This window comes from Panthera uncia (assembly GCF_023721935.1).
Source record: "Panthera uncia isolate 11264 chromosome B2 unlocalized genomic scaffold, Puncia_PCG_1.0 HiC_scaffold_24, whole genome shotgun sequence".
Taxonomy (NCBI): domain Eukaryota; kingdom Metazoa; phylum Chordata; class Mammalia; order Carnivora; family Felidae; genus Panthera; species Panthera uncia.
This window is the reverse complement of record NW_026057580.1, coordinates 13,744,836-13,768,608: the sequence shown is the minus strand read 5'-3', so window position 1 is coordinate 13,768,608 and position 23,773 is coordinate 13,744,836. Positions and strand designations below refer to the sequence as shown.

Sequence of the window (23,773 nt, the reverse complement as noted above, 5' to 3'; positions counted from 1 at the left end):
TTGTGCTGTTTTCTCACAAGGACTGTAACCAGTGACCTCCCCTAAAATGATTCCCAGTGCACAAATGGGCACAGCAGCAGCAAATTGCCCTGACTGGTCTGCCCAAATAAGCTCAAAGGAAGAAGATGGGACAGGACTCTCTAGTAACTTCAGAAATTAAACAGTAGCACCACCAAAGTACAAGAATAGTACTTTCAACAGCCGGTCTCTGAATGTGGCGATTTCAGTTCCTTCGGACGCGAGATGCCTACGGGCGAGTAAGACCACGGTGGTCATAAAGCAGGAGACCTTGCTTAACTCCCATTCTCCACACCCCACCATCATCTCACAGGGAGGGCACCTGAGGCCACTCTTCCTGCTAACAGTGCCCGAGCCCCTCTCATGACTTCACCCTCCCTCACACAACCACCGCCCCCCAGCCACCAGCCCCACGTCCACTTCACCTCTCACCCTGTGTCACATTAAACAGTCGTGTGATCCCTGTGCACTTGAACAGAGCAGCAATTTGAGACGCACGCTACTCAGCTGTGCTTTCCTATTTGGGAAAGGATTATGCTAGTAAATGTTTCAGTGTGAGTACAGTGGACTCGGGCCTGGGACCTCCAACGTACACAGGCCAAGCTCAGGGGCCCGACTGCCTGAGAGCCTTCCAATGTTTAAAGGTGTGGCATTTGCCAAGGGAATATGGAATCGGACCGAAGTCGGGTGGAAACTACTTCGCTTTGGTCAAGGTAACTGCTGGTAAGATTATTATCCTACATGATGCCTGGCCAGGTTATTTTCTAAGATATTCCGAAGAATGCTACCTTGCATCTATGCTCCTACAACTATAATTTAATCATTAAAACCAGTTTTATTGCATTTTAAAGCATGATTCAGACACTCTTAATGCCTCCCTTTTCTGAAAATATCTCTGAGGATTCTGAATAATACCCAATGGAGAGAAGACAAAGAGATTAGTCCCTTAGGACACCTACCACTTAGATTGTCAGCAACATGACTGACGTGATAGGGATGGGGGTGACTGCCTACCAAGAATCTGGAACTCACAGTCAACTATAATGGCTAAAGAAGCTTTCGGGAAGTCATTTCTCAAAGAATCAATTTCTTCCACCTGGAAAACACATACTTTTAAGAATTGTCTTAAGGCTTTGATTAAGAACTTTATGTAAAACCAGTATGTCAGTGGGGAAGAGCTGCATAAATAAAATGACGTAGGTACTGAAACTGGGGAAAACCAAGCCACGATAGAAGTATGCTTCAGCCTCCCAAGAGTGCACGGTGGTTAAGGAGCATGGGACCCTGAAGCAAAGCAGATCTGGCTTTAATTCCTATATTTACCACTTAATGGTTTGTAAGTGGGACCTTGGGCGAGGTACCTGGCCCCTCTGACCCTCAGCTTTCAAAATAATGCCACCTATCTCACAGAGCTGTTGTAAGGAGCGTATGAACTAACCTCATTATAATGCCTGGCACACAACACGCTTTTCAATAAATAAAGGGTAGCTAAGAGTAAGTCAACCAAATAGGTACTAGGGCTAGGATAATAGTGGATCACACTTCCCGAAGAGGTCAATGATCCATTCGTCACCAAACCAAAGTGACAAGGCAACAGGCACTATGTAAGACAAGGGGGACACAAAGCTAAATAAAACATGGCCCAGGGCTTAGCCGGTTAAGCGCCAGACTTCAGCTCAGATCATGATCTCACAGTTCATGGGTTTGAGCCCCACATCGGGCTCTGTGCTGACAGCTGGGAACCTGGAGCCTGCTTCAGTTTCTGTGTGTGTGTATGTGTGTATGTGTGTGTGTGTGTGTGTGTGTGTCTCTCTCTGCTCCTCCCCCACTCACTCTGTCTGTCTCTCTCTCTCTCAAAAATAAACATTAAAAAATTTTTTTAAATAAATAAATAAAATAAAATAAAACATGGCCCTAGACTTTGAAAGTTCAAAGTCTGATGAAGGAGACAGACGTGTAAACAAGTAACTGTCGCCACATGGACTGGCGGTATGGAAGCCTCAGGCTCAGTGTGGGTAGGTTGGAAGAAGCCTGACAGAGGTGCCAGCCTTTGATCTGAGTCTTGAAGAAAGAAGAAAAAATGCTAACCATCCTTAACTCTCTCCTGGGCTACTGCAGTAACTTCCGAAACGACGACCCTGCTTCAACCATTGTCTCCTTATGATCTGTTCGTCACACAGCAGCCAAGGTGATTTTTTAAAAGCATGTAAATTTGATAAGGTCATTCCCCTGCTTCACATCCTTCAAGAGCATCCCACTGCGATCAGAGCAAAACCCAAGCTCCTTACCAGGTCCTTGAAGGCGCTCCATAATCCACTCCCTGCCTGGCTTTCTGTTATCATTTCCTGTGTTTGCTACATTCCACTTACACTGATCTTCCTGACCCCTGAGCAACCACAGTCACTGCTTCCCGGGAGCCTGTGCATGAGTCTTCCGTGGCCGAAAATGCTCTTCCTCACAGATCTTCAAAGCTCTTAGGAGAACCCTGTCCCAACTTCCTAATCAAAATTACCTTTTTCTTTCCCTAAGTTGCTCTCTAATGCATTACTCTATTCAATTTCTCAAAGCATGTGTTATTGTCTGAAATTATCTCGTATGTATGCTTATTTACCCATTTACAGACACCGTCTGTCACGAAAAGGGGAGCTCCTTGTCAGCAGAAGTTGTATCTATCTTGTGCACTTACTTAACGCCTGGCAGATAGTAAGCACTCGAGTATTTTTTGAATGAATGAATAATAGAACAGCAGAACGCCCAGCCCCAAAGGTTAGATGAATGTCCCAATCCACCAAACCCAAGGGCCTAGGTCTGCTTTTGTTGCTGTTGTTGTTGTTTAGGTGTAGCTCACTCACCCACAAAGTACTGAGGTTAAAACAGTGACTGTCTTGAGCAGTATCTCCTAACATAATATCCCTAACTCCACTGCTAAGCACCACGTTCTGAATCAAAAGAAGTAGCCATTTGTGACCGACTAGGTGTTTCCTAGCACCCAGAGATAGGCACGAGATGTCTGAAGACGAAAAGAAAAGAAAAGAAAAGAAAAGAAAAGAAAAGAAAAGAAAAGAAAAAAGATACAGAGGAAGCAACTTCCTCAGGAAGCCATAGGAGGCCCTGGGGCCTTCAGATAGAACATCAGCCATTAAAGACGACAACAGAAGGACCATCACACCAGCACGGCAGAGAAGCCAGCCCATTGCACAGCTAGGACCATTAGCCCTAGGAACTACAAGAGACACTGGAGAACACTAATATGAAACACTCAGTGCCTATCACTTCCTCAGTTTATGACTTCTAACTTCATTTCACCCCTTTTCTGTTGGCAAGTGTATATATAGTAGTTACCATACAACCATGATCATCATCTATAGTCTTGGGGTAAGAGCTTGAGATATCAAGAGGGCCAAGCCAATGAGAGATGACAAACTTCTTTATCCAAAGGATTCCATGAACTAAAAAATGCAGACGTTACATACTGCGGAGAAGTTACAAAACCCATCGTAGGCAAGGCTCGTAAGTAGAACTTACATTTAGGCATGCAATTGTGTAGATCCTACACTGGAATGAAACCAAATGGTTTCACTATGCAAGCGTTATACCGAAATGTGATTTCTGCCACTGGTGCTCATCACCAGGGAACAACAGCACCCTGAGACAGGAAATGAGAGAGAACAGTTGATGCCAACAAGGCATGACATCTCAGCTCTTCTTGTACTGACATCTTGTCATCTAAACTTTCATTAATTCAACATTTCACCAGATGTACCTACCACTGTGCCTACACAAGCAAAATTAATCCCTGTAATAAATCCCTTGAAGAATCTGCAGTCTAGCAAGGTGGAAACAAAGAAACACCCAGAAGCTGTAAAAGAAGGCAATCTCAACTACAGCTTAGAGGCTAGATAGGCAGCCTCTAGACACAGGTCCCAGGACTCTTTCCTAAAGAAGGTAACAATGACCTTGAGGGATGGATGGCACCTTTCTGCAGACACAGACCACCGGAGATAGAACAGCCTAAGTAAGAGGGTGCAGGGAGAAGAACGTGGACTCAGGAAACAACAACATTACAGTCCAGGGACAGATGTGGCTGTGTGAGGGCTGGGAAGGATCGCTATCTCTTCAATTAGACTTTAAGTCAAGGACAGGGCACTTTTCTTCTCCCCTCCTCCTGTATTACCCGAGACCTAATTCTCTATGTGTGGTAGGCTCTAAATTATCTTCACTAAATAAATAAGAAAATTAACCCAGAGAGGAAAAAAAGTGAAATAAATTCACTTCAAAGTTGCTGCTGTTCTTGGATGTTCTTGGATTGTGTAATAATTTGGATCACAGTAGAAGTGTGCACACCCTCAGTTATAGGGAGATACTTGTACCCATCACCTCACTAACAGTACAGAAGCATGTAAGGAAAGTGCACATGGCCAAGAGTGGGTAGGGGTGGCACAAACACATGTGTCAATCTGCACATTGGGAAGGCTGCTGGAGACAGTTGTTGGGCCCAATACTCTGGATGCTAGAAAAACGAGAAGACTGATCTATAAATCAATCATTCTAGTGCTATAATCGCCAATGCAGAGCTAAGACTCTTGTGGTGTCATTCCAGAAAGCTATCGGTACCTAGAAATACAACTGTTTTCTGTTTTCATCTTTTAGAAATACATCCAGTGAGTATTTAAAATATTATTTTTAATTGATCATGAGGGAGTTGTAGCATGGTACTGTATAAAAAAAAACACACTACGTCAGGAGTCAAGAGACTGAATTCTGCTCTGCCACTAGCTTGCTGTAAAGCTGCAGACAAGAAGAAGCTTAACCTTCCTGAGCCTCCCAGCAGGGAGGGAGGTGACCAGAGGAGGAGAGCCACGTCTATGGAGGTGGTCACGACCCTGGTCTGCCCAGATGCTCTCCTGGTATCCCCGTGTCTTACACCTTCTCAGAGCCTTACTCTCTGCACTCACATCTGCTGGTAACATGTAGATCCCCCTTACCACTTTTACCGACCTTTTGGCTAATGATACCTAAGATACCTTCAGTTTCTAAAACGTCCTCTGGTGCTTTTTTATGACGTCATCTTCAGGTTTGTGGTCAAAGCCTTGAGGAAAGCATCTTCTTAAATGAATCTAGCAACACACAGTTTCCAAAAGCCACTTTGAAAGCACTAGTCATTAGTACAACATAATTAGCAAACAGTTAAGGATTAGAACACAGAAATCAAACATTTAAAGAGCTCAGGGATTGCCAATCATAGCACATATATTTTTCTTATATATATTTTGTTAGCCATCATAAGTCCCTTACAAATCACACATAAACACTCTTAAATATGTATACAAATGGGTACGTGTGCTCACACACACACACACACACACACACAGTCTAAAGATTACTCTGAAGACAAAAGGACAGCTATTTATGAAGCTTCATCGAAGATCTAAAGCCCACTACTTTAAATGCAGCAGCACCTGTAGCAACAAGCTTGAAATTCACAAGTTAGTGTGAATTTCACCCTTATATTTTTATCAAGGATGCCTGCCTAGTAAACACAGTAAGCTTAATTCCTACATATCAACATTTAGTGATTTCTTTAGGCTAATCCATGGCTATTGTTCACAGAGCTCTAATGTTCTTCCCTGATGCAGAGATCTGGTTCTCTGTAGTGTTTAGATATTTTATTTTTATAATTCTGTATTATCTATTAAATATGTACTCAGGCATACCCATATATTCAGACTCATATACATATACCCACAGAAACCTACTCTAAATAAATATCCAAGGAGACATATCCCTAATACGGGCAGGGGAGAAAGAGAGGAAGGTCATTCCATTTATAAACAGTTATGTTTATAATCTTTTAGGGACACTCAACACGTAAGCACTATCAACCAAAACCTAACCGTTAGAATAGTTTCTTGTACATTTTGTTTTGAGTTATTTTTCCCTCCATTCTGGTCTACCTCTGCCAACAACAGAAGCCAGATGACATGACTAAGGGACATCAGCTCTCAGTATTTCTGATGGGCAACTTAAAGATCTATGACGACTGACATAACTCCTCTGTCACCAGGACCCAAGAGCAATCACACTAAAAGCAAGATCTGTTTTTGCACAACTGGGGCAGAAAAGAGAGAGAGAGAGAGAGAGAGAGAGAGAGAGAGAGAGAGCTGGGAGTCTTACTGCACCAAATGTGAATGATTAGTGTGTAATGCAATGCTGATGTTAATTTTTAAGAAGAAAGGTAAAGCAAGCGGCTTACTAGAATGTAGTAATAAAGAGACATGTCGCAAGAGGAACTGGAGCTAAAAGTGAATCAGACGTGAATTCTGTCTGCCCAATGAGCCACTCAGTGACCTTGCCTTATACCCACCAATCAAGGCTTCCTGTTAGCCCTGGGCAATTTTCAGGCAAACTGAATGAAATAGTTATACATGTAAGAAATGTAAGCCCAAATCTGAGACGGTAAGACTAATCTTCTAATAGTGAGGGTGCGAGGTTATCCGCTGCACTAGCCGGGCACAACACAGAAACTCATAACAAACATTCTCCCGGAGAACACAGTCGTTACCATCCACTATGTTGCACACTGACATCACCAAGAAGTGCAACATTAGCAGAAACTTCCCCCAGGTTTTATCCCAAAGTTACTGAACGTTGGAATTTTTTTTTTTTTTTAATCAAAAAGGTCAGTCTCTTCACATCTTGATTCTTTAATAATAAGCCATTTCACAGCCCAGGAGTATTGAAGTGAGTACATCTCATGTGGTAGCCCCTCACCCCCAGCCTGCTGGACTGTGTGCAAGTGAAACCTAGGAGTCTGTCTTACCTGTAATCTGACTCTGTCCTTGTGGATTAAAAGGACTTGGTGCAGAGTTCAGGGAGGGCCGTGGGTTCTGAGGCGGGACACCTACTCTCATACTGGGATGAGGAATGCGCCCTAAATCACTGAGGCGGTCAGAGAACAAACTAGGTTTAGAGTCATCAAGCTTCTGTCTGTGCCCTGGAAACAGCAAATCATAAAATAAAAGCATATTAATGAGCTGAACAATTGACCATACTAAATAGATATGTGAACATACATACTGGGGGTTTAAAGCCAAGGGATTATCAATACTGGTATTTATAAGGAAGTGTCTCTACAATGCCTTCCATTTCTAGTGGCTTTCTAAGCATCATCTGGTGTGGAGCATTCCTAGTTCTGTGCTACAAACGGAGAGCTGAGGGTCCCTGAGGGTGACTCGGAGCTGACACCAGGACTCAGGAAGGGCTGTCTGCGTGCCTCGTCCAACCCTCTGGGCGAGGGTGGGAAAGGTGAGTGTGTTCTGGGCTATGTTCGCTTACTTCGTGAAGGAGGAAACTTCCCGCAAGTTCAGAGTCTGTGCATGTCACACATGTTATCCCAAAACTGGGGCAGAAACAGAGACAAACATTTGTCAAGGGGCAATTCCCATGATAACCATAGTGACTTTTCTTTTTCATGTTACAACTAGACCTTACTGAGACTCTCCTGAAAAATTAAAACTCAAACCTAGAACCCCTTTCAGAGGAAAAAGTGGAAATACGGTCAAGGAAATGCAGATTCTCAAGAGGAATCTGGGCATTTTGTGACACCCCCAAAACCTCAAAGCATATAATAAACTATGTGAAATCTGACAGAATGCTTTTTTCTATTTTAAATCTAGTACTACGGTTCTGTATAAGAACTGGAAAAACACCCTCTGGGTTACCACGTGAATGTGAGATTCCACTATTAACACAAAACAAAACATAACTTTGTTTCGCTTCTAGTTTATTCAAGTCTCAAATCGAAGGAAATTCTAGGTAATAAGGAAATACGCCCGCTAAAATATAACTCAGGTTCTAAGGCTTTTTGAAAATCATGAAATCATTTGTAGCAAAGAGTGGAGTATGGGCTTGGTGCAAGTGTAACAGAACAGCGTGTGAGACTTGGTGCCACGTAAGTTAAGTGCACATCTGCAGAGTGGTGCCGAGGTGAACGAGCAGGGTAATGCCTCATACATGAACAGAAACATACTGTAGATTCCTTTTTCCATATTCTGTACCAGAATGAGGCCTGAGTATGTCGCCCTAACATACTGTAACTGAAACCGAAGCAGATTCAAAGAAGAGCCATTAAGATGATGACTGGGGGGCGCCTGGGTGGCTCAATCAGTTAAGCCTCCAACTTCGGCTCGGGTCAGCATCTCACAGTTCGTGAGTTCGAGCCCCGTGTCGGGATCTGTGCTGACAGCTCAGAGCCTGCAGCCTGCTTGGGATTCTGTGTCTCCCTCTTTCTCTGCCTCTCCCCTGTTCACGCTGTCTCTCTCCCTCTCTCAAAAATAAATAAACATTAAAAAAAAATTTTTTTTAAGATGATGACTAGAATCAGAATTTGCCCTTTGAAGAAAAATCAAGGAAATTAGGATTATTACCCACAAAAGAAGAAAACCTGGAAGGAGGATTATTAAGAGCTTTCAAGAATCAGGAGGTATTTTCTGTGGGTAGCGAGAATACCTCATCTTCCTCTCGGTACAAGAGGACAAGAGGAATATATCAGGATAGGGTTAAGTTGAACATTAGAATTTCCCAACTATAAGCTGTCTTCATAAGACAAATTCCTTATTTTATTTGCCCCAAAATGTATTTTCCTGTCTCCTTTTTCATTGCCTACCCAGCCCAAAGAAAACAGACAGGAAGCCAAGGCTTGGTAATATGAGTTTAGCTGTCTCCACAGCCAAACATATTCCAAATAGGCCCATTAACTGAAATGGACCCACCACCCTATTTCCTGCCAGTTGGGGCATCTGCTATAATGAGGGACTAAGACCAGGAGAAAAGTGATCAGGAAAATTCTCTGTGCGTGGATGGGTGTTTTCCTTGTTGTTTAGAACTTCTTATCCGGATTATGAACAGATTTTAGAACTCTACACGGCCTTTAGAGATTGGCCCAAACAGCTCCTGGAGCCCAGCAAGCACGGTATTCACAGACAAAGCGACGAAGGCCTACAGAGGTACCACAGCTAGCCTGTGGTCTTCAGCTATTGGCTGGTTTGGCCTGGAAGAGGATCACAGTTCTCATCCTAGCTGACAACGCTTTCCACTCATCATGTGGCCCCATCAATGCTGGCATTCTAGATTTATCTTCCCTTCCTCTCACAGCTGCTGTGGTGGACTGAAAATATCCAGATCAACAGAAAGAGACACCTACGAGCTAAGCCCCATGTGGTACCACGGCTGGTTTTCAACGCAAGCAGAAGCAGCAGCAAGGATCCAATTACAAAGTTAATAGCTCACCCATTACCCTAAACAAACTTCCATCAATACATCTTGCTGTGTCTAACTAGTTTGACAATTAGGGAATTATACAGTACTTGTCACAGTTGGATCCATGGATTCTGTTCCCCACATACATACAAAAAAAAAAAAAAAGCATTGGTGTGGTGTTGATACAGCTGTAAACATTAACAAGAAAGCTTATGGAATTGTCCCTGGAAGTTATTTTTTTTAATAGGCCATATTTTTGGAATGGCAGATTCCCTGAGGGCTAAGGGGAGGGCTACACGATCTTGCCTGGTTCCTTTAAACACTGGGACTTTATGTGGGCTATGGGTCGCAAGAAAACTTAATAAAGCTTTGCCTCCGCTTTCTACAGTCTTTTCATTAGGCTTTCATGGAGACTGTAGGAGATGTGAGCTCAGCATTTGGACGTGTGAGTTCACTTTGTATTTTCTCTTAGCCCAGTGCTTCAGGGGGGATCGTAGGAAGTTGGAGGCAAGGATACAGAGAGGACTCACGGCATCGCTGATCAGTATGAAAACTGGAGGAGCAGGTGAAATTTTAAAAGCCTCAATGGCCTTCTGGAAATCACCTTCACACGTGAGCTACCAAGGATCTACAGACACCCAGAGTAATTCAGGGAGCACCTGTCTGTGGCTGCGCATGTACAAAAACACATACACGTTTCTCCTTGCAGATGCCTGCCCCTTTGTAGCTACCACCACAACCACAACAAAATTCTTACAGGACGATGAAGAACAAAAGCTGAACAGGTTCTTCATCTTTCAACCATGACAAATACCGGCTACCGCTAAACCACATCAGGGTTAACATGCGAACGATGGGCTGCAAGAAGACGTACTGAAATCCTCCACACTCAGGCAGTCCCTTAAGAAATCGAGAACACGGAAGACAAGGGCACATCGAGTTAAAGCAAAGACAGGGTCCTCTGCCGTGGTACGGGGAGAGCTGAACCTCATCCAAAGGGCCAAAGAGTGGTTCCTCCACATAGGAGGAAAGCATAAAGAACGCAAAACTGTTGTGTTCTATTTGAGACTGTGTGAAAGCTCGGGCACGGATCGTCTCTCTAGCTGTACTTTCTCCGTCGAGCAGTGGTTCCTCCACTCCAGTAGGATTAAGAAAACCCTCCAGGGAGCTTTGAAAAATATAGATGTCCAGAACGCACATCAGCTCCATTAGATCGGAATCTCTGAGAGCGGGTTCTGGGGAGTTCTTTTGTAAGATCACTCACAATCCGATGGGCAACTGAGGTAGAGAACCACAGCCCAAGGTGACCTCACAATCTCATGCACTCGGTGCCACCTATTTGTGCCGGGGACTCCCCCATTTCTGAGGTAAGCCCTGACTTCTGTCCTGAGTTCCAGGTCTGTGTGTCCCACTGCCTACCTGACTCTCCCCTGGGATGTCTACAAGATATTTAAATGTGGTATACTTAAAACAGAATTCTTGACTCTTCTCACCAGCGAACCCCATTCCCCTCTCAGAGTACCCTCATCTCAGTAAGTGGTGCCAGCCACTCAGTCACTGCAGCCAAAAACCTAAACATTTCCCTTTATTTCCCCTTACCCCTCGCACCCCACATTCAATCTATTACCACATCTCGTCATTTCCGCCTTGAAAGTGTATCTCAAATCCATTCAGTTCTCTCATTTCTACTGATACAGCCCTAGTCCAGGACCCCACCACCTTTCCCTGGGCATCTGACACTGAATCCTTTGAGTTTCCCATCCCAGGACCTCTCCATACTCCTGAAATACTCTCCCCCTATTTCTTTGCCCACTCCTTCTTATCCCTTAGGCCTCACAGTGAACACCACCTCCTATGAGAGGTCTTGTCTGCCACAATAACCAGAGTAGGTCCCCTCCTTCTAGAGCACACCCTCCATTTATTTCCTTTATGGCTATTACCACAATCCGTACTTATCTCGCGTACTTATTTGTCTCACCTGCAAGATATGAACCCCGTGAGAATAAGTGCTCTGTCTTGTTTAAAGTTGGATCTCTACAACCTAGTCCAGTGCCTACCATATAGTAGGTGCTCAACAAATATTTAGGCAATGAATGAATGAACGTGAATAGTTTCTCCTCTTTTAGATAAACGTCCAGGTTGAGAAAAAATTTTCTGCCCCGGCATATCATATTATAATGCTATCTTTCCCCCCCAAAAAACCCTTCTCTTATCTGACAACCTAGGGAATCCAGTGGGCAAAGCCTTTCTTTAGAGCCTAGCCCTTCTTGGTGCTTGCTCAGAAATTTCCCTAAAGGACGTGCATTTTAAGGGAATGCCCGATTGCTTCCTTGCTTTCTGAAAAAGTCCCGTTTGCTCTCATTATAATTCTTCAGCATTGTTGCAAGTCATTTAGAATCAAAGAGCTGAAAAGGACAAGAGAAATCATTTTGACTCTAAATTTCTGAGTGACGTACTTCTTTTATGAATGAGGACCCTGAATCCCTGAGAGGGGAGGCGACTTGCCCAAAGCCACACAGTTAGCGGCAGGACTAGAACTCGGGACTTCTGATTGCTGGCCCCACGCTCTTTTCCCTCCCGTGGCCAACGAGCTTATTTTAGATTAGAACACTACAGCATCGGTCGCTCAGGGGAAATCACGGTCAAAGTGAATTTAAAACGGAAGAAAAAAATAGTTTTCAGAACAAATTTCTTTCAAAAAGTTGAGTGTGTTTGGCTGACCATGACTCTTGTTGCAATAAATTCAGGGGCACGAGAAGAAAAGTGTGATCAAAAGGTCACGGCATTCACACATCCTCAGAGCAAACATGCTGAACCTGGTTGCCCCAGGCCTCCCCCACCCCCCCCCGCCCCACCCACTCTCCAGTGCAAGGGCACCGAGCTCGCTGTGACAGTTGGTAACAGGGCCGTTGGGTTTTCCGCTTAGAACAGGCATCAGAAACTGGTATGTGAAGACCCTGAAAGTGTGGTATGCGGACTACGAAAACAAACCTGCCTCTGTGATGTGACCCATTCTGCCCGTTTTTATAAAAGTTGACTGAGAACTGCCTCACCACTGAGGAAAGCTCTGTGGGCCCCCAGCCAAAAGGTCACACCCTGCGCACTACAGTCACAGTGTGATGCACTCCTCCGGAAGGGTCACCCAAAAGCACCTACAAAAGAGTGCACCTTGCAAAAACAAGGCACCTTCACGAGAAGGGCACCAAGTCATGGCAGGTCCGCTATCCTGGGGCACAGCAGGGTCATCTCGTGGATCACGATGTTTGGAAGCTCCCCTTTTTACAGCAGTATTTTAAATCAATTTGGGGGCGACTGGGCAGCTCAGCCGGTTAAGCATCTGACTTCAGCTCAGGTCATGATCTAGCAATTTGTGAGTTCAAGTTGTGCATGGGGCCTTGTGCTGACAGCTCAGGGCCTGGAACCTGCTTCGGATTCTGTGTCTCCCTCTGTCTCTGCTCCTCCCCTGCCCACACTCTGTCTCTCTCTCAAAAATAAATAAACATTTAAAAAAAATTTAAAAATAAATCAACTTTAAGCACTCACTTATTGGGTATCTACTTCTACCCTGAGTATCATGACAATACAATTTTAAAATAGAATAGGGGCGCCTGTGTGGCTCAGTTGGTTAAGTGTCTGACTTCGGCTCAGGTCATGACCTGGGTTTGTGAGTTCGAGCCCCACGTCGGGCCTGGGGCCTGCTTCGGATTCTGTGTCTCCTTCTCTCTCTGCCCCTCCCCCACTTGTGCTCTGTCTGTGTCTGTCAAAAATAAATAAATGTAAAAAAAAGAATGTTTTTAACAGAATAAATAGAGGCAGCTGGGTCGCTAAGGCGGTTGAGTGCCCAACTCGGTTTCAGCTCAGATCATGATCTCACAGTCCGTGGGTTTGAGCCCCACATAGGGCTCTGCACTGATAGCGCATACCTTGCTTGGGATTCTCTCTCTCTCTCTCTCTCTCTCTCTCTGCCCCTCTCCCACTCATGCTCTCTCTCTCTCAAAATAAATAAACTTCAATCAATCAACCATCCAATTAGAATAAACAAAACTAAAAGGCAGATCTGCAATAGACCATCAGTCAGGAACCAGTACCACATCCACAATTCTGATTGGTTCGTCCATGTGGGCGTGTGCCCACATGAGAGCCTCACCAGGCATGGCAAGGAGGAGGGGAGAGAAAATCTTTAAGATAATGTCCTTGCCCCCCCAGCAGTTCAGTCTAGTAGGGAAGAAGGGCATGCAATTAAATATAACTGGAAAAGTTTACAATGAGGGGAAAATCACTAAAATGCTTAGGTGTGGGGATCTATTAGGGACATATGAATACGGACTATTTCAAAATATTAAGGAAGTAGTGCTTTTTGTGAGTATGTAAAAATATGCCCTTATGTTTTTGAAGAGCTAACCAATATATTTAGAGGGTAAGCGTCATAAGTCTGGTATTTGCTTTAAAATATTTCAGCAAAATAAAAGGTGAAGTAAATACGGCAGAACGTTACCAGTTATAAAATAAGGTGATGGGTATATGGGATTTGATTAAATATCATCTCTTTTAATGTGTTTGAAATCTTTCATAATAAGAAAAATCTTTAAAAAATAATAAACTGGAGGGGCACCTGGGTGGCTCAGTTGGTTGAGCGTCCAACTTTGGACTTTGGCTCAAGTCATGATTTCACGGTTCGTGAGTTCGAGCCCCGCTTCGGGCTCTGTGCTGACAGCTCAGAGCCTAGAGCCTGCTTCAAACTTTTTGTCTCCCTCTCTCTCTGCCCCTCCTTGGCTCGTGCTGTGTTTCTGTCTCTCAAAAATAAATAAATGTTAAAAAAGATTTTTTTTTAATAAAAAATAGTAAACTGCTATGGGAAGAACAGTGAGCCACTGCTGTTGACTAAAGGAAAGAGGAAACCCTTGCTGATGAGACCATTATGCCCTTGAAGGTTGAGGAGGATACTGATAAGCAGAGAAGAAAGGAGGAAAGCTGGCTGGAGGACAAATGACAGCAACGTGATAATAAATATCTTGGGAGACAAGATAGTGTTGAACATGTATGTGATACGAATCTCAACAGAAGCACGCTATTCTTAAAATCACTTGATGCCTCTAGTTTTAAAACCAAACATTAGCTCTTTTAAACTATACAATCTAAGGGCACCTGGGTGGCTCAGTCAGTTTAGCATCCGACTCTTGATTTCAAGCTCAGCTCATGATCCCAGGGTGGTGGGGTCGAGCCCTGCATCGGGCTCCATGCTAAATGTAGAGTCTGCTTGGGATTCTTTCTCTCTGTCTCTCCACCCCTCCCCTGTACATATGCTCTCTCTCTCTCTCTCTCTCTCAAATAAAAAATAATAATAAAAATAAATAAACAATGCAATCAATATGGGAACTTACCCTTTTAAGACAGATCTTTTCATCCCCTGACTAATGAAACAATACTCTGGCAGCCCGAGAGCCTCCTCTCATCTGCCATGCACTCAGGCTTCCCTGGAGGAGGGGTGGCTGGGGAGACATTAGCTAATTTTGCTGTCAACAAGTATGTGAGAGGGAGGAGGCCTGGTCCGGTACTCCAGGGCTCAAACCACAGGATATACCCATTTAAGATGTTGTGACAATGATCCTTAGGAGTAAAAAGGAAGAGAGGAGAGGACGTGCATCAGAATTACCATTTTTTTTTCCAGAGCAAACTGGTTATATAGCCACAGAGCTACTATTCCACAGCAGCTCTGGAAAAACAACAACAAAAATGAAGTCTTGGTTTTAATCTCTCTGCTCTGAAAGTGGTACATGAAGGAGTGTTTGCAGGGAGGGGCTGGGGATGAGGCTGACTAATGTTAAAGTCCTAATTCTATTCCAAATGATATTACTTGGAATTTGACTACTGCGTTGAAGGGTGAGCCTTAGTTCATCTTAGAGAATTCAATTTAGGTGGTTTCCAGCAAAAGCAACGTTAACAGGGGAGATAGCACAGACTCAAGGGAGTTCTTAGGGGAGCCATGCAAAGTGTGGATCCAAACACTTTATAACTATTGAGGCTCCAGATTGAAAACCTTGATTTTCTGCATTCCTACATACATGTGAAAACTGGAAATACTACCGAGAAAAGTGAAACTTCTCTTTGTTTACATTCAGATGACTGCATTTCACTGGTGGTTTGTGAAAGTCCAAAAATGAAAGACCTATATACTCTTGTGATGCTCGTAATGTTTAGTTAAGCCCTCTGCCTCTCCCTAACGCACCCCTGCCCCCACTACAAACAGTCCCAACCAGCCTCTCCTCTAATTTCCTTATTTCCATTAATATCACCACCTCTGGGGTGCTTGGGTGGCTTAGTCGGTTGAGCGTCCGACTCTTGATTTTGGCTGAAGTCAACGGTCCCAGGATGGTGAGATCAACCCCCACACTGGGCTCCGTGCTGACAGAGCAGAGCCTGCTTGGGATTCTCTCTCGCTCTCTCTCTCTCTCTCTCTCTCTCTCTCAAAATAATTAAATAAATCACTTATTATATATTAAACAAATATATCACCACTTTCTAGTCTCTGAGGCTCAAAATCCAGCCCAAATTATTTCTTCACCACCTCCCTTTCCTGGACCCCATCATTCACATAAGCCCATTCTTATAGTTTCTGCAGGAATGGGCCCTCACTTTCCATTCCCACTAGAATTCCAGTCCCATCAGAATCACTCCTAACCTGTCACTTATGGCTAATACACCAGAGAAGAAGCCTGGAATAAATGAAAGGGCATCAACTAATTATATGACCAACTGCAGGAAGGGATTTAATGGAACTCGCCAGACCTACCAAAAATGAAGGGTGGAACTCTCCAGACCTACCAAAAATGAAGGATTCATTTCCATAATTTCTAAAGTCCTTTCAGCCCCTGAATCTTAACATCACTCACCTGCTCAAAACCTTTCAACTGTCTCACGCTGTCTATAAACAGAGCTCCCTGAGCCCAGCAGGGAAAACAAAGACCTGGAAACACCCAGAAGATACGGTCTGATTATACATCGTCACACTCATTTCCAATGGCTACTTCTGTACTACCCCGTATTACCCACGGTTCTTCACAGAGCCCCTGTACCTTTGCGAAAGCTGTCTCCCCCACCTGAAATACCCTCACCCCACCATCTCCATTTGGTCATCACACCGTTCTGGTCTTCTAGGTCTCTAGGGCCTCGGTGATCCCTCTGGTTTCCATCTCAGCAAGCTGAAAGCAGCTACGACTGGTTTTGTGTATTACATGTGGTTACACTTAAGTGTAGTAGGCATTCAGTCAGCATTAACTTACTGCGAATTGATATAAAATATTTATACAGAATTTCAAAGCCTATAATCTTAGACTCTCCTGGACTTGACTATAAAACCTTTGAGGATGGGTGTCATGTCTCTTGTCTAGCACATAACTTAGAGCTTAGGTACAAAGAAAGCACACAACAAATGGTTACTGAATTAATAAATAGGGACACTGATAAATCTAGAATTATCTCTCCTTTTGTCCAGTAAAAGAGAGGAGAGGGGAGAAAAAAAAAAAAAAACAACAGGCTAGTCATCGGGAAACATTTCCCACAGTAAAATTGATGAGTCTATAATCTTTGCTGGGAAAGGCTGCTGAGTCATCTTTTTTCCTAAGAGTACGCTGTCTGGTTCAGGTCACAAACTATTTCTGGACTAGAACAGCAAAATGGACTAAGAAACTGCCTTCATGCTTAAGAAACCTCTAGCCAGGGGAAGCGAGCAGCCATACAACAGGACATGTGCGTGGGGTCCCAGAGCTCACAGAAGACAGCTCGTGAGAGGAGACAGCTCTAGGGCCATATTAATGCGGCTTCAGACAGAGGACCACAGATCATAAACAAATCCCCTTCCAGGAGATTCTTCTCTGATGGCATTTCAAAAATGAACTAACAGAGTTTGTCTCTAAGGGCCCTTCTTAATATATAAACCAATTTCTAAAGGGGAAAAAAAATCATAATCACCACCATGTATCTTCAAGAGCCCCCTTTCAGCCCTTGAACAGAGTCAGGCATGTAGAATTCAAAGTTTATCAAGGAAGAAGAGAGGAAGAACAATTTCACCCAAGAGAGGTCTGAAGCCTTCCCGTCTCTTGGGTAAAAACATAATTATGGGAAGAAAAAAACATAATCTACTCAAGAGACATAATTACATAGTTAAGCCATAGACTCCAAAGAAATATTCTAGGAACTCCAGTTCATAGAAAAAAAATGTTAAAAACTGAATTTGCTTTCTTTTAATAACACAAGGCGCCAGTTTAGATCAGTGAGTAAAAAGTTCACTCTCCCAAACTCATTTTTAAAACACAATTGGGTGCATGAGAGAGATCACTGAAGGAGAGCCTCTTTCCAAATCTAGGCTTCTAAAGGTTCAAGAACTCAAGATCTTTCAATAAACACACAAATGAAAGAATTGTGAAATATTCATATTCGTGCATCTTAACTGCAAGTTCCTTTATAACTTAGATTTCAGGCTGTGGCAAATCACGACCATCAAAGACTGAAGGGGCTATCAGGCTATGCCAATATCAGTCACACATCAGGGAATAACTTCTAAAAAACATATGCTTAGAGTGTAATCCTTTTTCTTGAAATAACGGACTTGAAAAACTTGAGACATCTAAAGAAAAAGAAACTCATGGGAGGTAAGAAGAAAAAAAAAGATTAAAAAAATTTTAAAGAAAGACCAGACAACGAGGGGAGACAGGGAGACGGGAGATGTGTAATACTTTTTTGCAAACAGGGCAAGAAAGAGCTCCCAGAGAACCTGGCTGACTTCACTGTAGCCCAGCTCCGGGGTCCTAAAACACCCCTCATCCACTCAGCCTCTTTACCTCCAGATTCTCTGGTACTTTCCAGTTCCAGTCCTGCTATCCTTGACTTCTTCACCTGTCATTTCCAAGGGATGCTCTTTCCCTCTTGACTCCCATTCAAAGTAAAAGTACATGAATGAGGATTTTTCAGAGGTGGAAGAGAATATGGATTTCCAGACCATGTTCTTCACTTCAGAAAAGTCACTGATGCCCAGAAAATACTGTGCTTCGTTCAAAATCGTGGAAGTAGGCAGTGACACTGGAAGCCAGTCCCCTGACCTGTCTCAGCCCTCCTTTTCATATGCCAGGCTGCCATACAAAGAAAGGAAAGAAAAGGAAAGGAAGGGGAAGGGGAAGGGGAAGAGGGAAGAGGGAAGGAAAGGGGAAGAGGGAGGAGAAGGGGAAAATAGTAGAGAAAAAGAGGCCGAGAATGAACAGAATAAGAAAAAGCAGAGAAGCTTTACTTCTGAGGATTTATTACATTGTATCCAGACTTTCCAACTTTGTTTTAGCACAATACCTCCTCTACTAATTACAAACCAACATCCACAGCCATCCTGGGCCATCTGACACTGCATCTCTCGCTTTAGTTTCTGGGAAACGAACAAAAGATCTCTTTCTCTATGTTTACACTCTACCCCTAAAACTTAGTAAAACTTGAGTGTTTTCGTTCAGAAAACATTTCCTTTGCCCTCTTTTACTAGAATATACTTCACACACACACACCGCAGATTTGTGTTACTAGGATTTGCAGAGACCCCACTGAGAGATGTAAAGATCTTTTTAATGGGAACGTTTCAAGCAATGGAAATGGTAGTTTCCACAGCTGAACAAAAAGCATCACTGTTTATTTGCCAATAATCCAGCTAAACACGGATGGCTTTATTCTTCAAAGAGTCCAGTGACAACTAGCCTATACAGACTGTCACGCAATTCCTGGATCCTGACTGAACTTCCTTTGCATGCGATCTTCTCTGTTTCTCTTTCACTACTATGGTTTTGTGCATATGTTATGTAACTGCATGTGTGTTTGAAGCAAAGGGAAAACGCTACACAGAAGTAATTAAAAAGTGCAAAGGTTCCCCTCTTGACACATGCCGCGACAGCAGCGGAACATCATTTTCAACTTTCCCATCTCTGTAACAGGAAGCAAATGTTAAAAAGTAATAACCAAGGAGAAATTCAGCCAGCTCCCGCAGCCCGGTCTTGCTGTGCTAAATGGCAGTGAAGATCATAGAGGAAATAAAAAGGAAAAGACAGAAAAAAAAAAAAAAAGATGGGGGGGCAGTTTCGTGCTTAAACTGGACCTCGTCCAGCTGGCAAGAAGAGGTGGTTTTCTTAACGCTTGCAAAACCTGATTACTTTCTTAAAGGAATGAAAAAGAAGGAGATGTAAACACGACCATTAAGACAGATTTAAGGTACTTAGCTTTAATCTAGTCTAAGGCTGCTCTGATTGTCTGCTGCCTTGCAGCTCTCTGCTTCCTAGACGTGAATACGGCGCATGTCAGTGTCTTCTGAGCGGCGAATGCTGTCAGCTGAGCTCTGTGGTTACCCTCCCAGGTCAGGCATGGAAGGAACAGCGGCTTAAGCAATAATGGATGGATGTCTGTTGTGTTCTGTGTCTGTCAGAAGTCTGTGTTACTACATTAAAGGACTATTGTGTTTACATCTCCACAACAGGTCTTAAACAGATTGTTTAAACATGATTAAACAGGAGATGTCTTTGAAATAAGCCCCCTCATAAAATTCAGATGGGCAAGGAACTGAAAAATGCCGTCAACAATATGTATTAAAAGAAAAAAAAAAGATCATTTCTCGCTGAGCTGCAAAGGTCACATGATATCAACTCCAAAACAGAACAGTTTACAAGTTCAACTCAAAGGATTCCCTCCTATCTCAACACCCTTTTCCAATGGAATAACGTTTATCCACCTGTCCATCCGCCCCTCCCCAACGCTGTTGCACAATGTACTATGTAGTCTTGATAGACAGATAATTGCTTTATTCAGCCGCGTGAAATGAAAGGAGTCTATTGTGTTAATCCCGGTACTCTTATCTTCTGTGAACTCTGAATAAGGAACTGAGAGCTCCACCTCTTCATTCCAAAACTACTGGAGTTCGCTCACATTCAGATCTGCTAAAGTGTTCTTACATTCCGGGCTGTCACTAAAGGTGCCAAGTATTTTGAGTAGGATCAAGTTATTGTTATATAAAAGGGAATCGAAAGGAGTGCTAAATGGGAGTTTAGAGATAGCAAGTTTTAACCTTTTTTTCAAGGCACAGCAGACAGGAAAAATGCATACTTTTCCATCCAAAGGAGGTGGGTCGGTGCTCATTTTTCAGGCATACTCAGCACCCCCTAACTCAAGTGAAGAATGCTATGGAGGCCCTAGCTCAATAGTCTATTTATTTTTCATATTAAAAAAAAAACCTTCCGGTGATTAAAATTAAAGCTTGTTTGTTTTTTCAAAAGCAAGTGTAGGGGCGCCTGAGTCGCTCAGTCAGTTAAGTCGCCGACTTTTGATTTCAGCTCAGGTCATGACTTCACAGTTCATGAGTTTGAGCCCCACACTGGGCTCTGCGCTGACAGTGCAGAGCCTGCTTGGGATTCTCTCTCTCCCCCTCTCTCTGTCCCTCCTATGCTCTCTCTCTCTCCAAATAAATAAAATAAACAAACCAAAAAAGCAAGTGTAGTATTAAGTTTTAAGGATTTCAGTCTGATGGCTTCATGCTGAATTATTTCATCAATGACAGTTTGGAGAATTCTTTTGTCCATGTGAAATGTACAAAGTGTTGGCTTTTCCACATATACATGTACGTTAGTATCTCTATCATACACACACACACACACACACACACACACACACACACAGGAGAACCAAGTGAAGTAACGGCAATCCTACAGAGTTCCACATCTCTTTCAGGTAATTGGGAACGCTGTCCTCTAGAGACCCACCATGCTGTATGCACCATGACGCCACCACCCCTCTGACTACTGAACACATCTTTCCCTGCAGTGTGGGGTTCTTATGTATCAGCCTAATTAGATGCCTTTGTTGTTGCTGTTTTGTTTTCAAAATGGTACACGCTCAAGAATCTATGACACTCACTGGAAAAGAAGTAATGCGATCTGGAAAAGTGGAGTAACCAACAAAAGAACGTCATCTTTGATCTCTTCTCATCTGCATCCTATCTCTTTAATTCACAGAAATTATATTCTTTCTACTCCTTACTCCCGGGATAGGCTGTTTCCAAGAGTTAACTGGCCTAATGGCTCAAAAAGTCCTACTAGCAACCATGGAGATTGAATAGTAAGCTCTGTTCAATAGAACTGATGATTGCCCAACAGGTAGTAAGAAAGATCCCACATGACTGAGTCAGGAGATGTGGGTTCTGCCAGTAATGGTTAAGTTGTGAACTTCTCAGGTACAGAATCTTCTCCGCAAAATAACAGACTACCCAACTTCCAGTTCTAAGAATCAGTGACACTATGTATGCCTCATTTGTTGTCACTATGGGCTACACACACACACACATACACACACACACACACACACACACAATTAGTGAACTTAATAAAAAAAGTTAAAAGGCCAAGCTGGTAAGTGACTAAAAATGAGAACCCCATATCTAAATGTGGGTTTGACTATATGAGGAGCAGAAAATCCAGAGTCCGTTCCTAGCTTTGCCACTAACTTGGTTGTGGAGCTGTGGACAAATGATCTATCATCTCTGTGACTCAACTCCCTCATCCGTCAAGTGAGGATCAAAGTATGTGCATCACAGGAATATCATCAGGATGAAATGTAACAGAGGTGAAAACATCCTCCTACACAAGTAAAACCACGATGCAAACATGATAAACGAGGGGGGCTCACAACATACTGGGAGAGGCATAATAGAAACAAATAAAACACCAGTGCGATCAACACCATAATCAAGCTCTGAACAGGCCAAGGGGAGCCAAAGAATAAAGGCTGAACTTCCAAGGGTGGTCAGAAAGGGCTTACAGAAGACACAGCATTTGAGTAAACTGGAAGGATAAGTAGAATTCAGTCAAGCAAATGCAGAAGAAAGACATTCCAAGCAGAAGGAACAGGAAGTGCAAAGACAGAAAGGTTTTAAAAAAGTGTAGAGTGGAAGAACTCAGTGTGGCTCAGCCACAAGGGTGTGAGTGGCAGGCAGGTGGGCAGGTCAGATGCTGAAGGGCCTTGTCTCCTATGCCACAAAGTCTGAACTTCATCCTACAAGTGACAGCGAACCACTGAGGTGTTTGAAAGCAAGGGTGTGCCAGGAGCTGATTTAGAGTTTAGGAGGACCACTTCACTGACAGGGGAAAACAGGTCTAGAAGGGAGTGCATTTAGAGGCATCGAGCCGGTTAGGAAATTATGTTTGTATTGTAGGCCAGGGGACAACAGTGAGAGTGGGATGGTTCCCCCCACTAAAGCGGCGCTAACAGGTGCGAGGGAACGCACGTGAGACACACAACAGAGTCAACCAATGGTAGCATAGAATAATCAGATGTAAGAAGAAAGGCAGAGAGGGGGAATCTCGGGTTTCTAGTTTGGCCACACGGGTGAACTGTGGGGCCCTCAAAACTGGCAAAACCAAAGGGGCTCCCCATTTGGGTGGAGAAGTTTGGCTAAAGTGGAGGCAGGGAGCCCCAAGCGCCGTGTGGGCCGTTCGTCTGAAGTGCCCAGGGGACACAGTCGGCCCTTTCTGGGCCAAGTCACAAGTCGGACTGTGGCTCTGTACTTATCATTGACAGGGGTCAGAGAACGAACAGAATGAGAGAATGTTGGGGTCTACGTATGACACTGGGAAGGCCAAAAATCAGAGGCGACTTCAAAGATGAAGGAGAGCAGAAGACAACATGAACCTGTAGCAAAAAAACCTCTACATCATCTTTCCCAGTGTTATCTTCTGGGAAACATTTCTTCCTAAATCCCAGGGAGCAGCATATTTGAGCACTTCTCCTGGTGCCATCTGCACTCTGGTGAGGTATGGAAACAAAGTGAAATAAACGCAGTCCCTCATCTCTGCCCTCCCCCTTTCCATGCTCTCACTCCCGGTGTCCATCAGAGAGTAACAAACCCTGAAGAATCCATACGGGGATGGAAGAAAAGAATCCATCTGTTACGGATGGAGATGTGGCAGGGATCCAATGCAAACAGCACGAGTGATATCATTTATAGAACTGCAACCTGACTAATAAACACACATAAAAGGGCTTCAGAAAAAAAGTCTGAGCCACCAAGTTGGCCTGAAGGTTTTTAGACCTTTTCCTTTCTCCCTCTGTGAAAAATGAACTGCAGAGGTTGCTAAAATTTAAAATAATTTAGAACTGCCCTTGATAAAAACAGGATTCTCACCTCTACTGGTTTTGTAATGCGCTTATCTTCTACTAATTCAAAATTAGGCCCTTAGCTATTCTGCGATTTTTACATACCAGGTCACAGTATAAATTTTTTATGCCTTAATCCTAATCTGAAAATAAACTTCAATACATATTTAAGTTCATTCAATTACCTGATCTACTTTGTTCAACTGAATTACATTCAACTAAATTATCTACAGTTGATCATCACATTGGTACTAGAGCAGTTCCAGCAGAGATCAACAATTACAGAACTAAAAAAAAAAAAAAAAAAAAAAAAAAAATGACAGAATACTGGAGA

At 43.4% G+C, this 23,773-nt stretch overlaps 1 protein-coding gene across 5 annotated transcripts in view; it reads right to left on the bottom strand.

Moving 5' to 3' along the window:
* Positions 1–23,773, bottom strand: part of RUNX2 (RUNX family transcription factor 2) — a 258,972-nt gene that overhangs the window by 86,894 nt on the left and 148,305 nt on the right. For 4 of the 5 annotated variants that reach the window (XM_049652784.1, XM_049652781.1, XM_049652782.1 and 1 more), the window contains exon 6: positions 6,839–7,012. The exons of the other annotated variant lie outside the window; for it this stretch is intronic. In XM_049652784.1, coding sequence (XP_049508741.1) covers positions 6,839–7,012 — 174 coding nt within the window. The remainder of the gene's footprint in view (positions 1–6,838; positions 7,013–23,773) is intronic. 5 annotated transcript variants of the gene reach the window in all.